Source organism: Choloepus didactylus, chromosome 8 (assembly GCF_015220235.1).
Source record: "Choloepus didactylus isolate mChoDid1 chromosome 8, mChoDid1.pri, whole genome shotgun sequence".
Taxonomy (NCBI): domain Eukaryota; kingdom Metazoa; phylum Chordata; class Mammalia; order Pilosa; family Megalonychidae; genus Choloepus; species Choloepus didactylus.
The window spans coordinates 64,711,120-64,727,527 of NC_051314.1; the positions used below are offsets into that span (position 1 = coordinate 64,711,120).

Here is a 16,408-nt window from a genome sequence, read left to right on the forward strand (position 1 = left end):
TTCAATGAGATCCTCTAAGGTGGCAGCTCAGCTGTCTAATATGTCCTTGCACTCACTGCATCTCTCCCTTTAGTAAGCTCTCAATGTGGAGATGTTATTTAAATGTCAAAAGAGCAGTAGCTGCTGCCTAGGGTATCATGAGAACTGTTGAAATCCTGTCCCAAGTGATGGGCCCTGTTACTTGTTCCTCATCTAGAATTTATTTAGGATGGACTTAGAATAAAGCCCAAACTATTTTCATAAAAGGTAATGTTCTGTCTTCCCCAGTTGTAGTTCTGTCTTTTTGCTAAGCACACTTTCAAAATGTATGGCCTTCTCAGTAAACTTTGTTGAGGTCCTGTCATCTGTCTTGGATGATAAGCAACAGTTTGTAGTCAAATTCAGTAAAATGTTCAGGAGCAATGAAAGACCTTTATGACATTTGTCAATTTATGTATGGTCAGTCTATCTTCCATAAACAGGAACTCTTTGGGGCCCAACTGTAATTCAGCATGGATCATAAGTTGTGTTGCAGCCCCTGAAGGCCATGCCAGTCCAAAGGCCAAAGAAGACAATGAGCATTTTCTGATACATGAAGTTTTATTCAGGGCTTACTTACAGGGTGAGAAGTCATGGAGAGATCATGATGGCTCTCTCAGGCTGGGCAGGCATCATGTTCGCAGGGAAGATGACTGAGCGATGCAAAAAGAACAGGAAGCCTTTTATAAGGGTCTAAGACAAAGGCCTTCCTAAGGGTCGAGGGAGCATAGATGCAGGAATAGGTCATTCTGACCTGGGGGGTGGTGCAGGAAGGACTAGAATAACACTTGGACAATTACATTTTGCTCTTTTTGTGAGACTAAGAGCCTCTCATTTCCTGCCTGCTTGCATAAAGTTACATTTTAAAGTCAATTTACCCTTTTTTTCTTTACTGGCTTAGAAAGACAATAGGTTAAACATTTAGCTGCCTAGGTCATTCTGACTGCTGTGTACCAAAGATCTGCAGGCCTGTTTTGCTCAGGCCATGGGTTGCCACCATCCACCCCTGCACAACAGTTTTCACTGACCATAGGACAGATAGACTTTACATCTATAATTCACAACAACAATACAATAAACAACATAGTAATAATACATTGGTACAGAGATAATAAACCTATTAGCAAATGGTGCTTATGGCCGGGTTAATGGGTTTTATCATTTAGCACAAGTACTACATGGGCTAAAATAGCTAAAGGAAAACTCTACCAGACATTCTGCTTTATTTTTATCTAGTTTTTACCATTTTTTCAACCTTAATCACAGAAATAAATTTCCCTTTCCACCAACTTTCTGCAACTTTCTATATTCATTCAGGTTTTGTTCCATATCCTCTATTTTTTAATTCTGATACAACGAGTCATTTAGGAAAAAATGACTTTCTTTTCCTTCAATAAAAAAAAAGACATCCCTCATACCCTCTACATTCAAGTCATCACAATAATTCTGGAAATTGTTCTTAAGCATTTCACAACATATTATTACCAATAACATTACACTTGTTAGAAGGCTAAATACTGAAAACATTTTAGTCAGTGTATTATTGAAATAGTAACACATTTTTAACAAGAACTAACAACACATGTAAGCATTAAATTGGACAGCTGAGTGGTTTAACAATATATGTAAACTGAGTCTTCATAGTAGATAGAAGGGTTCCAGGTGAGGGGTTTTAAATACCATGTTTCCTCCTCCTGCAGGGAGCCCCTCAGTGTCAGAACTACAGTTAGTTTCCTATGTAATTTTAATACCCATGGGCTTAGGATTCTCAACCAGCGTGGCTGCATGGGCCAGAACCAGAGCCAATTGACCTTATTTTCCCCAATTTCTAGTGTTTGTGGCACAGGCAAGAGAGAGTTATTATCATTGCCTCGTTGTGGCTTGAAGGCAGCCAGCCCCTTTATCTGAAGCTAATGCTGATACAGTCCTTGAGTCCATTGTTTCTATCATCCTTTAAGTGTTTAGCTGTATCCACGGCAGTGAAAGCATATTTTGTCCTTTTGGACAGAGGAAGGGGCCAATATAGTTTACTTGCCACCAGTTGACAGGAATCTGGTGTCCTCGGTGCTCGGTCTTCCCACACAGCCATTCAGCCACTTCATGCGTCGTTAGTGTTAAGCTGTGGAATTCCACTAGGGCATCCACTTCTGGTAATGAATCGGCGTTGTGGGCAGAGACATGAAAAATGGTTACCTTACATTTGTGGCAGGCAGTACAGATGTCTTCCCATCAGATAGTGTCAGTACTGGGGTGGACAAGCACAGCTACCCAGGTAGCAGGTTGCCCATGTGCCAATCCATGCAGAGTCAGGTGTATTTCCTTGTCTATCAACGGTGGGCATCGGAGGAGCCACCTCGGGAGGATCAACAGGAAACGGGGCATGCTGCTCTTTCAATAGGAGGCCAGTCCTAAAATTTCATGCATCTCTGTAGTTAAAGAGCAGTTGTTAAAAATGCCACATCATAGGAGGTAGACTTTCCACTCAGTCAGTGTGCACACCTAAGCACTCCCCAAATGGGGCTCACTTATACTGTCCCACATCTGCATACCTGTATGCTTATGGTCTTCTGTAAGGTCACTGGGCACCTGAGTTAGACCTTCAACACTTGCAACAGAGGATTACAAACTGCACAATTGCTCTTTTAAAGGGCTATATCCGAGTACTGTGCCCTTCCATAGTTGGGACCAGAATCTAATAGGTACCCATTTAGCTTGTTGCCTTTGCCACAAATCCCACCCAAAGCCAGTATTGACACTGGCCACATCCAAATCACAGGGTATATTGGGGTCCACCTCCCTTAAAGCCTGTGCTTGCACAATAGTTTGCTTAGTCTTTTTAAACACAGCCTGCCGTGGAAAATCCCATTTCCCACACTTTTCCTTTTTTAATTAGCGTATACAAAGGTTTTAAAAATTCGTACTAAATAGAGTATAAACACTTTCCAATAACTTAACAAACCAAGAAAAACTATTAACTGTTCAGAAGCAAGCAATGTGGGATAACTTTGCATTTTAACAACAGCTGAAGGAATAGCCTTAGTTTTACCCAACCAGACAATACCCAAGAACTTGATAGAGTAGTCAGGCTCTTCTGGAGATTTTTACATTTGAAGGTGTCCTTGTGGAAGCACAGCAAATGTCCATTGTTGTTTTCCCCACATGAAGCCTAACACAGGTTGACTGGAAAAAATCTAAAAATATTCTGAATTACATATTAGCAAGATTTAACACAAAGTTGAATGGGAGCAACCAGTTTGCTAATGGCTGTCTAGGTTTTTGTCGATATTGGTTACTAATATCTCAATTCCGCTGGGGAAAACTCCCAGGGTGAAATGGGCAGCCTCTGATCCAAAGCTGCTGCTACTGCCCCACCTTCCTCCCTCCGTGGGATATCAGGGTGCTGAACTTCCTCTGCTTTAACCCTTTGTTGGAACAGAGATTGAGCATGCCTACTTTCCTTAGTATCAATTTCCCAGTCAGACAGGGGCTCATCATCTCACTTTACGGTCCCAGTCAGGGGAAGCCAGGATACGCCTAACTTGCCCTTTGGGCAGCTTATGCCCTCTTCCTCTAGTGTGCTGGCATGTCAATATTTCTAAACATTTATCCAGAGCATCTTTCAATTCCACTTGTGCTAGCCTCATATCTTTTTCTACCTCTAATTTACCTCCCAGGTGGCTTGCAGCCACCTTTGCTACTAAAACTTCCTCAGTAGCAGTGCATACAGCCTCTAACAATGGCCAGCCCACCACAGCTGCAATCTGGAGGCCCTTTTTTTCTTTCTGAATCTCCAGTGGTCCTGTGGCCTGATACAGGATGGCTATTTGTCCAGCCAGAGAGTTATAAACATTTCCATACTCCCTCGGCAGATTCCACTCATCTAGGAGGGTAGCCACCCCTCCCCCCATAGACATCCATTCCACTGGGAGGGTGGGCAGCCCTTCCCACATAGACGTCGCAGGCCCCCCTGGTGTCCCGCATGGGGCCTTCTCCTTTCCCCTCCCCAAGTTCATGTCATCAGTGCCCGGGATCTCCTTAGTCTCCGGCTGGCGGCTATTTAATTCTCCAGGCTGGCTCTGCCAATTGTCGGAGCCCACGAGGGCCATGTCAGTCCAAAGGCCAAAGAAGACAACGAGCATTTTCTGATATATGAAGTTTTATTCAGGGCTTACTTACAGGGTGAGAAGTCGTGGAGAGATCATGATGGCTCTCTCAGGCCAGGCAGGCATGGCGTTCGCCGGGAAGATGACCGAGCAATGCAAAAAGGACAGGAAGCCTTTTATAAGGGTCTAAGACAAAGGCCTTCCTAAGGGTGGAGGGAGCAAAGATGCAGGAATAGGTCATTCTGACCTGGGGGGTGGTGCAGGAAGGACTAGAATAACACTTGAACAATTACATTTTGCTCTTTTTGTGAGACTAAGAGCCTCTCATTTCCTGCCTGCTTGCATAAAGTTACATTTTAAAGTCAATTTACCCTTTTTTTCTTTACTGGCTTAGAAAAACAATAGGTTAAACATTTAGCTACCTAGGTCATGCAGACTGCTGCACACCAAAGATCTGCAGGACTATTTTGCTCAGGTCATGGGTTGCCACAAGTTGTTAAAGTATCTTTAAAGTCTGTGTTATATAAAATCACTTTGAGAAAGGTAGTGGGTAAGAATGTGCTCTTGGTAGACCAAATTTCCAATCCTAAATAGTGTAAAACAGGACTGCCTTTTAGCTGTCTTGCCTTTCTTTTAATATCACCAAACAACTCCATACAACTTTCAGATGAGCGGTAGGCATCCCCTCCTGTCAAAGTTAATTGAAAGATAAGCATCTTCCCCTATGTTGTTAGCAAAGCAGGTGAATTCAGTGGCTAATTATTCTAGAAAAGAAAGTTAAATATCCCCTGTCAAAATCTTCAGCAGTTAGATGTACAGTATTATGTAAATTACTTTTCCACTTGATTCCTAGGGGAAACAATTTGTAGCTAATTCAGTCTGGGGACAGAAAAGGACATAGTTTAAAAAAATCATGATTAAGGTGGCAAGCTGGTAGTTCCTGCTCTTAAAATATTTCGGACCAAAGGCAACACTATCCTGTTTTATGATGTGAAACTCTAGTGTCTCAATTGCTTAGACACTTGAAAAAAATCCAAAATTAATTCTTGAAACACATTTTATTTCATGTTTATAGGTTTTTTTATAGTCCACCTTTGTGTCAAGATGAGATGACTTTTTCCCTGGAGAAGAGAAGGGGTCAAGTTCTTTGTTTTTATAACTATATGACATACACATATATGTTAATAAAAGCATGTGGATCTTTCTCTCTTCTTTTAATAATTACTGAGAACATCCTGGCAGTTTGGAAGGTCCTCATCTAAAATCTTGTCCTGTTATTGATTACAAAAACAAATAAACAAACAAACAAAAAACAAAACCAGCATCTGTAGTTTATTGGTTACTTACTGTGTGCCAAGCATATTGTTATTTCACACAGACCCTTTAGAGGTAGGTATCATCATTTCAGTTTTACAGGTAAGAAATATGAAAGTTGGACATGTTAAGTAACTTGCTTAAGGTCACACAACTAGTAAGTAAATGGTAGAGATGGAATTCAAATCCCATCCTGTCTACCTATAGAGTCTGGGCTAATAACCACTGTGCTAAATTGCTATTTTATCAGCTCTAGTCTTTTTATGGTTGGTTAAAGTGAAATCCTTTTTGAAAGTAGGCAGAATATAAACAATGATTCACAGAGTGGCCCTCTGTTAAGGTGAGTTCATAGCCTATTGTTGGAAGTCTTTAAGGTAATCTTTACAAACAATATGGTGAATGGACTTTAGATTTGCTTATCCAATCTCAACATTTTTTTCCCAAAGAGTTGGCTATTTCCGCAGATTTTCTTTCAGCTTTTTATTATGTGTGTGTATGTGTGTGTAGAATTGAACTTTGAGCATTAATAGTGCAGTATCCCTTATCCACCCCTTTCCTCTACCACTCGTACAAAGAGACAGTGGATGTTGTCAGCATTTAGACTGGTAGTAACTGTTCAATGGATATGGAAGGATTTGACAATATTCTGTCATTTGTCAAAAAGAATAGTTTAAATACATGCATATTATCCTATGTCATAGACACTTTTATTATGATTGATTCCTTCTGAAGCAGTATACTATGCAGATGTTTTATTCATGAGTTGTTATTTCTGCAAAAGCACTGTGGGTTACTATTTCATTTTCCGGGGCTGAATATGCTGTGATTTGGGTTTTTGTTAAATTTATCCTTATATAGGCAATATTATTTCTGAGATGTTGATGCACATTGTGGGGCTAGAACACAGCTGTTTGTAAAACTTAATGATTGTTGCCATCAGTTGAATCCCCATGAATTTGTAGTATAGCTATGGAAATATTGATTGTAGAAGAAAATTCCATCCTTAACTTACAGGGCAAGACTGTGTCACACCACGACCCTAATTTTCCTGTTATGGCAGGGACATTTGTGGGGACGGCATTGGAAAAAGAGGACATGTGACTAGTAGTAGTAAGCAGAGGAACAAGGGATATAGAGTGAATTCATCCATCTAATAAACTTTTAAACTTGTGTATTTATTACAACAATTACATGCAAAAGTATGGGCACCAGCATCGTGTTTGTCACATTACTCTTTTTCTTTCATTTGCCTCCCTCTTCTCTTTTTGAGGGGAGTACCTCTTTGTATTCCATTTTACCTGTATAAGAAATGCAGTGGATTAGTAAAAATGATGAAAGAGAAAGATAGGTTGATCTGCTCGTTACATATATTTTGGTTATTACTTTTCTTTTTAATCACTGAGCAGATTCCATTTTTTCCCCACTTGAATCTTGTTGCCCTGAGTTTTGACAGGTAATCATATGGAACACAGGTACAGAATGTCCTTTTGTATATCTTGTGAATTGTGTGTGTGTGACAACAACAACAAAATCATAACTGTAGTTAATAATTTAGGGCATTTTATGCTCTTCCCCCAATCACCACTGGCCTCTCCATGCTAGGGTTTTGTTTACCATTTTAGAAATTGAAGGTAAACTGAAAAGGTCATCAGTGGTTTCCCTAACTTGAGCCTAGCTCTGAATGCACAATAACTTGAGAAAACGTTCTCTATGGAAGTGCTTGTTCTACAAACCAAGGCAGCAGATTGGTTTCCTGAAGTTTCTCATGGTCTGTGGAAAACACACCCACATAGGAGAGCCCTTTTATGTTTACTTGTTACTCATCTCTGTCATGAGTCAAACTATCTTCTCCCTTCTTCTCTTTGGAGTATGTGCCCTGAGTTTAGGTTTGTGCCAGCCAGCAGCCTCTTCGATGTACCCTAAGGCCCCTTGAGATGAAGGCTGGAAACGTGGCTTTTTATAATATCAGTGCCTACCTGGCTGGACACAGGCAGCTGTGGGAGGATGATTTTTGTTGTTGTTGTTGTTATAGCACAGCTTATGTATTTCAAATGGACAAAAAATTAGTTATCATTTACAGTATCTTAAGATAAAATGCCTTTGAAGGGGAGCTTCCTTTCCAGTACTTTGAGGTCTATAAGACGTATCTAGAAAATTTACTACTGTGGAAAATGAAGACTGCTTAAATTGAATGGGGGAGGGCCTGTGGTTTTTTTGATTAATTTCTGTAACACTGTCCTTCAGGTAGTTGAGGGAGTTTCATATTTTCTTTAGACATCATTAGGCACTGAAGTTCTTGCAGGACAACTTTGATGCCATATGAATTCTGCCATTTTGCTAGCACTGATGTGGCTCTTGGGTCCATCACTCCATTAGAACTATTAACTCCATTCATATTAATTTTTGTTACAAATATTACAAAGGGGTGTGCTTCTGGGTATTTAGGTCCACATTCTATTTTAAGGCTGCATATTCGGTTTTCATAAATTGTCCGAGCCCGTGGTGGCTGCCATCTTGCATTGCTGTCGGGAAGGTGATTTTTGACTTGCTTTTGGTGCTTGTACTTTTTCCTGACTTGTTCATGGATTCCTTTTTCTAGTCCTTTCCCCATATGTACCTACCCTTAGAGTGCTGTGTCTTTAGACAAAACTGGCAGTTTTTCCATTAAAGTGTATTGGAAGTGAGATGCTACCTGATCCTCACCTTTGAAAAGCTGGGGAACTGGCACGTGGATGTTGTGCGTAGAAATCAAAGAAGATGGTGATTTAAGGTAACTAGCCCTCAGCAGGCAGGTTAGATAACTAGATTCCTTTTCTGTACTTGATGAGAGAAAGTATTATTACATGTTACAGAAATTGCTAGTCCTTATTGTTGGTGTAGTTAAGTATCCCGCTTTTTGAGTCTTCCTAGGTGTGTTTAAATGCTGAGTCACCATTTACTAAATGGGTGACCTTGGGCAAGTTACTTCATTTCTTTGTGTGGCAGTTTCCTTAGCTGGATTTAATAATAGTGATACCTCCCAGGGAGTTGTACGGAGTTTATCCATTTGTGTGTTAGGTGCCTGGCACACTGCACCCATGAACAATTGTTTCTATCATATTGCAGCAGATGAGAGTTCTTCTCTGGATTTAGACTGCCTCGGTTTGAATCCTGGCTCTGTTACTTCTGCTTTGGGATCTAGACCCATTTTCCCTTATGGCAAAATTCCCATACAAATAGTACCTATTTCTAAGATTTTTGTGAGGATTTAAAGAAGTCACCTAAGTACAGTGCTAAGCACAGTGGTTGGCCTAGAGCAAGCTCTCAATGACTGTTAGGTAATATTATCATTGTTGAGAATTTCTGGTTATGTCCTTACCATTTTTATTTTTCAGGACTTCTTTAGTGGCTTATGTTTTGAGTTGTCAACCCCATATCTGTGATAGCTGAAAGATGTTATCAACATACTACTCCCTCTGTAGGCTCTAAATTCAGATTAGATATGGAAGAAGGGATCAACATTAGTTTCTGAGAAATTTGAGTTTTTTTTTTCCCCCTGAGGTATTTGAATTTTATGAAGAGGAGAGGGCAACTGAAGATAGCTTTGCCACCTCCTGTTTATGATGAGGCTGCTTTGGTCAGATCTTCATAAAAAAATAAAAATTCTTACTTTCTTGTGTCTGGTCCACCGATGAAATTAAATTGATATTTTATTTGTCTTCTTTTAAAGTTAATGCAACAAGGCCAACTTCTGACCTTTAAAAAATGCTCCCAGGGTTTCCCTTGAAGACTGTGTTTTTCATTGCTTTTAATCCTTTGGTAATATACTTTTTCTGGTATGCACACATTCCAGCTGTTTGTGTGCAATTGTATCCTGCTTTAAATACTTTATCAAATTAGTCATATATTCTATATTTAACCAGTTTTCCCAAAAATGAATTCCATTTCCAGTTCTATAATACTTTTATTCCTTCCCTTTGAGCTTAAAAAAAATTAAGGGAAGGGGAGGAAAGGAAAGAAAAGTAATGAAGAAAAGGAAGAAAGAAAACTATGATTCTGGTACACTTCTATAGGAAAATGGTGTGTCTGAGTTCTCTTAAAAATGACTTCATGACTATCTAAAAATGGGGAGAGAAATTAGATACACATAGACATATTGTGTCTTGAATCATGAACCCAATTAATCATATATGTCTGTTACAATGAAAGAAAATAATTATTTGTTTCTTTAAACTAATTGGGAACTTTACTTTGTTGCAGTACGAGCTTTGTGGGAAAGGGCAGTATCATCTTCTATTTAGCAGCTCGGATAATAGAACCTTTGTGAGGTTACAAGTTTAGGAAGTTTGTCAGATGAATGTGAGATAAGGTACTACACCAAGATTCTGATGTAGTCTGTTTTGTCTGGTGCACAGTGTTTACCAGTGATTCTATTGGTATAATTTGTGGCAGTGTCTCATTTACATTCTTTGTAATATTTAGGTCAGTGAATTTCAACATGAAGATTTGCCGATTTAAATGCTTTGCTTCAGGTTGTCCTTAAGATTTGACAGATTGTACAGCTTACAAACACTATGTTTCAAGTAGAAAAATAGTTGTGTTACAATTCTTTTGGAATAAGGAGCATTGGTTGCATCTATCATTGCTATAATGATAGTGAAAGTATTGCATTTGTTACAATTTAGTTTGAATCTAATACTGTTTATTTAATATACAGAACTTCAAGGATTCTAAACCTCACATTTCTCTCTTGATATATAACTTGGTACATATTTTCCTCAGGATATTTTTTCCTTATCTCATGAGTAAAACTTGATCATTTATACCTTGTGTTGAATTCTGCTTTATTTTACATTTGGGTGAAAAGTCTACTCTCCAAGTGGGACACTGTACAAATGACTAGTAGGGACACAGGCAGGTTGGGACCTGCAAGATGTGATATGCCTGACTCACTCATGAAACCTCTGCAAATGAGATGGGAAGGAAGGACAACATTTGTTGGTTGCATGTATTTGTATAAAGTAAAGTGTTGTTAAGAGCAGTCACAAACTCCAAGGCAGCCAGATGTATAGTGGGTTATAGGTGAGACAACAGTGAGTGGTGGGGTCTTTAGGGGTCTTGGGAAAACACATGCATGCCCCATCTTGTGGAGACCTCAGCTCCAGTCCCTGGTTCCATGTAGGAATATGAATCCAGAGTTACTGGGTCTTCTTTTTCAACAGAAGCCACAGAGACAGATTTTAGGTATTATTCTGAATATTAAGTTTTAGAAATTAACTTAAAAATGTAGAAAATGCCACAGAAGATTAAATTTTGTGGTTCTGTGGGTCAATAGTTTGTGGTCCCTGGTCCACAGTGATTGTATGTACTGATCAGTGTTTCCCAACCTTAGGGTCTTAGGGAAAATATTTATTGCTTTGCATCTGTTGCCTCTCTCTCCTCAGTGACTGTAGATGTGTCTTGATTCTTTTTTCCCTCTCTCTTTCACTGTTGGAGCCTGTGGAAGGGAATTTAGATAGTTCAGAAACCCTAATAATTTATGTTGGGAAACACTGGCAGAAACCTGGCTTGTTTAGGGCAAAGAGCTGAGCTACAGCAAAATCTGAAGAGATAATCAGAACTCATTTCACAAATCTCCAGTAGGAACTGAGTCAGGATAAGAAAGTAGTGTAAGAGAGGGGTAGATTGGATTAGCCAGGAAGCATTTTTAAAAAGCACAGGTCCAGGCAGTCTGACATCAATCCTAAGTGAAGATGGATCCAGAAATATGGGAAGTCTGATTTCTTTTCACTGGGGTATGGTTGCCAGATAAAATGCAGGACACCAAGTTAAATTTGAATTTCAGATGAACAACAAATACCATTTTAGTATAAGTATGCCCCAAGCAATATTTGGGACATAATTACATTAAAATATTACTTGTTATTTATCTGAATTTCAAAGTTAACCAGGCATCTTCTGTTCATATTTGCTAAATAAGGCAACCCTACACTAGGGGCCTGGGAAAAATCCAAAGTCTGGGACAGAAAATCTAAAATTCACAAGCCAAAATACAGCAAAGAGTTGTAACAAATTCTCTTAACAGTGTCTGGACTGATTGTCTAATGTTGAAGTGATCTCAAGAACTTGCTGAATTTTAAAATGCCCTGTACTAGAATTGCTGCAGGTGAAGAGACAGACCAGTGTAAATGTGTGCAAAGCTGACATGGGAGTTTAAGGAGAATACAGTTCAGATTTTAGAGATTAAGGAGAATACAGTCCATAATTGATTGAAGGCTCTCCAAAGAAATGGCATTTTCAGGGATGCTTTGAAGGCAGATAGAATATGGTTAGGCATGTTGTGGACACACAATAATGGGAAAATGATTAGATGTTAGTGGTGGCTAGTGTCTAATCCCTATTATTTGACTAGAAAATAAAGAAAAGATTTGGAGAAATACAGCTAATTCCTACACATTGTATGTTCCATAGATACATGGTATTCTTTTTGATCTATGGACATTGTTTTTATATGGCATTGTCCTAGGTATGAGGTAATTGAAAATATTTGGTATTTTTCTTAGCTTCTGGTAGTTAGCTAATTTATTTATAGAATACTGTGCTAGGCTTTAAGGATGAAAGGAGATTTGCACACGACAGAGTTGCCTTCCTCAGGAGATTCTAGCTGAGTTCAAGGTGACAGAATAAACATGGGAAAAGATAAAGAGTAATACATGATATAAATGTGTACAGTCAAGTGGCTTGTTACCTAGTGAGTTGGAGCAAAGGTTTTAAAATCAAGGAAGAGAGAAAACCTTGAGCTATTGAATCTGGAAATACTGCATGGGGCAGGGGGAGAAAAGTTGGGGCCTTTGAAATGAGAAGTGTGAGAGAAGTTGCAGTGCCAGAGAGTTACAGGACAAATGTATAGGGGGGTGAGTGTCCAGTATAGCATGAGTGACTGCCTGTTACTACCAAAATATCTCAGATTATGACCATAAATTAACAAAAATTATGAGTAGGTAGATACATGAGAATAGATACAATTCTCTTTTTTTTTTTTTTTTTACTATTTTTACTGACTCCTCTTTTGCTTTTTCTCCTTTTAGCTGTCTTTTTCTGCTCCCATATGTGCATTAATTATTATTTCCATAATATTTTTCCTTATTAGAAGTTAACAGCTTTACCATTGAAGGTCTTTATGGCACTTTACTTAATGACTTTCTTAATTCTCCTATTGTTGAGTTGCAGTTTTGCTTTGTTTCTTGATGACTTGATCAGGATCTTCATTCAATCAATCAATAATAATTGTATTGAGTACCTATTATATAGAGAGTCAGCAAATTATAGTGATTGAGAGTATAGGCTCTTGGGATGGCCTGTTTGGGTTTCCAGCTGGCATTACCACTTATTTGCTGTGCGACTTTGGGCAAGTTACATAGTCTCCCTGGACTTTAGTTTTCTGGGCTGTAAAATAAGATATTAACAATATGTACCTCAAAGTAGTAAAAATTAAGTAAGATATTCCATGTTTGGATCATGGCACATTTTTATTATTTTATTTTGTTATTATTTGCTCCATTGGAGGTGCCTGGTATGAACAAGAGAGACAGGGTCTCTGTAGACCTGGAACTACTTTTTCCCACTGATTTAAGTGTTACGAAGAGAACAGCCTCGTGAAATAGAGACTGTGGGGTGTGAGGTGTGGGCAGCTTTGGCAGGGTGGACAGTGAAGAGCATGCCCGTTGAATTGAGAAGATGCCATTTGAGCTGAGACTTGAATGAGGGAAGCAGAGAAATGAAGGTATAGCTGGAGGACATCTAGGCCCATACACTCTTTCCTAGAGAAGGCATTTGAGCAGGTTTTAATATTGGACATGACCCAGTAGAGAGGGGGGACTGATGCTGCAGTGGAGAGAGGGGATAATGGCAGATGTGCAGCCTCTGAGACAGTTGGAGGGCTGAGCACAGATGAAGGGTTGGCCCGATGCAGATGGGTGGGTAGATCCCTGAGTGGGAAGATGGGAGGGTTCCTTTTCAATTGTTTTATTTTCCTCTTTGAAGAATGAGGTGAGTTCTTTCATTGAGAGGGACATGGGTGGGGAGGGGTGAGGGTTGAAGTGGTAGGGAGACAGGCAGGGAAGTGGGAGGCTAAGTTTGAAGTTTGAGGAGAGCAAAGAATATATGAAATAAACTTATGAGGATATTTAGTGCGGGGTTGGGTAATTCTTAGTGCCCACTTGAGATCTGTTGTCATGAATTTAAAATTAGACTAGTAGGCATAGTTGCATGCATAAATAAGCATTTTTCTCAGAAAGGTACAAGGGTAGTATAATTTCTGACAGTTTTACAGAACAAAAAATTATTTTCTCTAACCTTCAGACAGTAGTTCCAACTTTCTTATCCAATTACTGGTCAAGAACTTTTATTCAAAACTGGGGTCCAGTGCTGTCCGATAGAGCTTTCTCTGATGATGAAAATGTTCTGCATTTGCATTGTCTGATACAATAGCCAGTAGCCTTATTGGCTGCTGAACACTTGAAATATGGCTAGTACCTCCAAGGGACTAAAATTTTGATCTTATTTGCTTTACATTAATTTAAATTTAAATAGTCATATATGGCTAGTGGCTACTGTTTTGTATGGCACAACTGTAGATGTTATCCTATTGCCTTATGGCAATTATTATTGTAGAGGAGAATCCAAACTCAGTCTGTCATCTTGCTTTCAGAAATATGGTATTTTATAGATAATGAATATGACTTTATTAATTTTTTTATGTAACTTTCTGAGCACATGACAATCAACAGTATTTTTCCAGTTTCGAAAGTTTTCTTTTAGTATATTTTTTGAAAGCCTGTGATGTGATTGGCAAAACGTCCATTTAGATGCCATACAAACCTGGGCTTGCATCCCAACTCCACAAATTGTGTGGACTTTGGGAAGTTGTGTAACCTTTGGAAAATGCCTGACCTTTCTCAGATTATTTTCCTCCGAGAGATATCAGGTCAAAATAGAGGATTCATTCCTTTTTGCTACCCTGCTCAAGTCATTTGCTGTGATTTCTAATTCAAGAATACCTGTTATTCATAAGCAGGATTTCCAGTCAGTCCTTCAAAACAATTATCTTCAGGCTCATTCTTTTCATCTCTTGTTTCTTCTTTTGGGTGCTTTCTCAAGTTGTTTCTTCATTATTCTTATTAAATTTTCTGCTGTGTAAAATCTGTTTTGTATTGCTTATGGTAGAAATTTATTTTCTTCTACTGCATTTTAAGTTATATTTCCTATTCTTATTCTTACTTAATAGAGAGACTGTATTCTTGAATCTTGGGAGCAGCAAGCATGTATGCTCTATATATTATGTGTCCTGTTGTGAAAATGCTGAAGAGAATTTTGCATTAAATTCTTAAGGAAATATCGCTTTGTGCTTCAGATTTTTTCAGAGGTTCCATTTTTTAAAATCCTTTGAGTAAAGGCAGAAATCGCTAGGTCCAGTGTTGAAGAAAAGTCAAAATTTAGGGATTTGCTCTTATTTCTTTGTCAGTCCCTCTGTCCAAATACATTTTAGTAATTCAGCTGAAAGCACAGTTTCTAGGACAGGGCAAGTCTATGTTGTTTCTTCCTCCTTTCTTTTAAGTGATCCTCTAGCAGATCCTCTGGAAATGTAGAAAGTCTGAGGGGTGAGGAGAACCTCTTTCAGGAGGCGGTGTTTCACTAAAAAGAACAGGAGGGTGAGAGAAATAGGCACAATTCCAGAATACTCAGAAGAAAATGGAAATGGCGGGGATAGGGGTTTTAGTGAAACCCAGATCTCATTCTGCTGAGTCTTCCAGGATGGACTAATTTCTTTCTGCAGGGGACCAGTTATTCTACTTCATGCTATTTTTCATCCCTTGATTCCAGGGGAAGGGAATCGGTGAGTTTGGCTGCATCCACCTTTTGGCTATTGTGAATAATGCTGCTATGAACATTGGTGTACAGGATCTAAGTTCCTGTTTTCAGTTCTTTGGGGTATGTACCTAGGAGGGGAATTGCCATGTCATGTGGTAATTATATGTTTAATATTTTGAAGAACTGCTAAGCTGTTTTGTACAGTGACTGCACAAATTTACATTCCCACCAGCAATAATACACAGGGAAGATTCCTATTTCTTCTTATGCTTGTTTACAGTTTATATTTTCTTTTCATTTTTTTTCTTTCTTCTGTTTTTCTTTCTAAGTAATAGCTATTCTAATGGGTGTGAAGTGGTATCTAATTGTGTGGTTTTTTTTTTTTAATTGTGGTTGATTTTGTTGATGATTTTGTGGTATTTTGTTGATGGCTAATGATATTCAGCATCTTTTCTTTTGCTTTTTTTTTTTTTTTTTTTTTTGCTTTGTGTATCTTCTTTGGAAGATTTTCTCTTCAGATAATTTTCTTCCTTTTTAATTGGGTCCTTTGTTTTTTATTATGTAGTAGTTTTTTTATATAATCTAGATGCAAGTCCCTTATTAGATATATGGTTTGCAAAATTTCTTGCCTATTCTGTGGATTGTCTTTTCACTTTCTTGATGGTATCCTTTGAAACACAAAAGGTTTTCGTCTTGGTGACATTCAATTTATCTATTTTTTCTTTTGTTGTTTGTGAATTTTTGTCATATCTAGGAAGTCTTTGCCTAATCCAATGTCATGAGGATTCACTCCTATATTTTCTTCCAAGAGTTTTATAGTTTTAGCTCTTACCTGTAGGTCTATGATCCATTTTGAGTTAATATTTGTATATGTTGTGAGGTGGGGCTGGGTCCATCTTTATTCTTGCATATGATATCTAGTTGTTCAGCATCATTTGTTGAAATGATTATTCTTTCCCCTTTGAATTGTTTTGGCATACTTTGTTGGAAATCAATTTACCATAAATGTTAAGACTCTCAATTATATTACAACAATTACTATCCTTATGTTGGTATCACACTGTCTTGATTACTGTAGCTTTGTATTACATTTTGAAATTGGGAAGTGTGAGTCTTCCAACTTT

General features: G+C 38.5%; 1 protein-coding gene across 1 annotated transcript; it reads right to left on the reverse strand.

The window, feature by feature from the left end:
* Nucleotides 1–7,653: 7,653 nt before the first annotated feature.
* On the reverse strand, nucleotides 7,654–8,046 carry LOC119541559 (ubiquitin-conjugating enzyme E2 variant 1-like). Its single transcript, XM_037845652.1, has one exon. The coding sequence runs from the start codon at nucleotides 8,044–8,046 to the stop codon at nucleotides 7,654–7,656; it is 393 nt and encodes a 130-aa protein (XP_037701580.1).
* Between the last annotated feature and the right edge of the window lie 8,362 nt (nucleotides 8,047–16,408).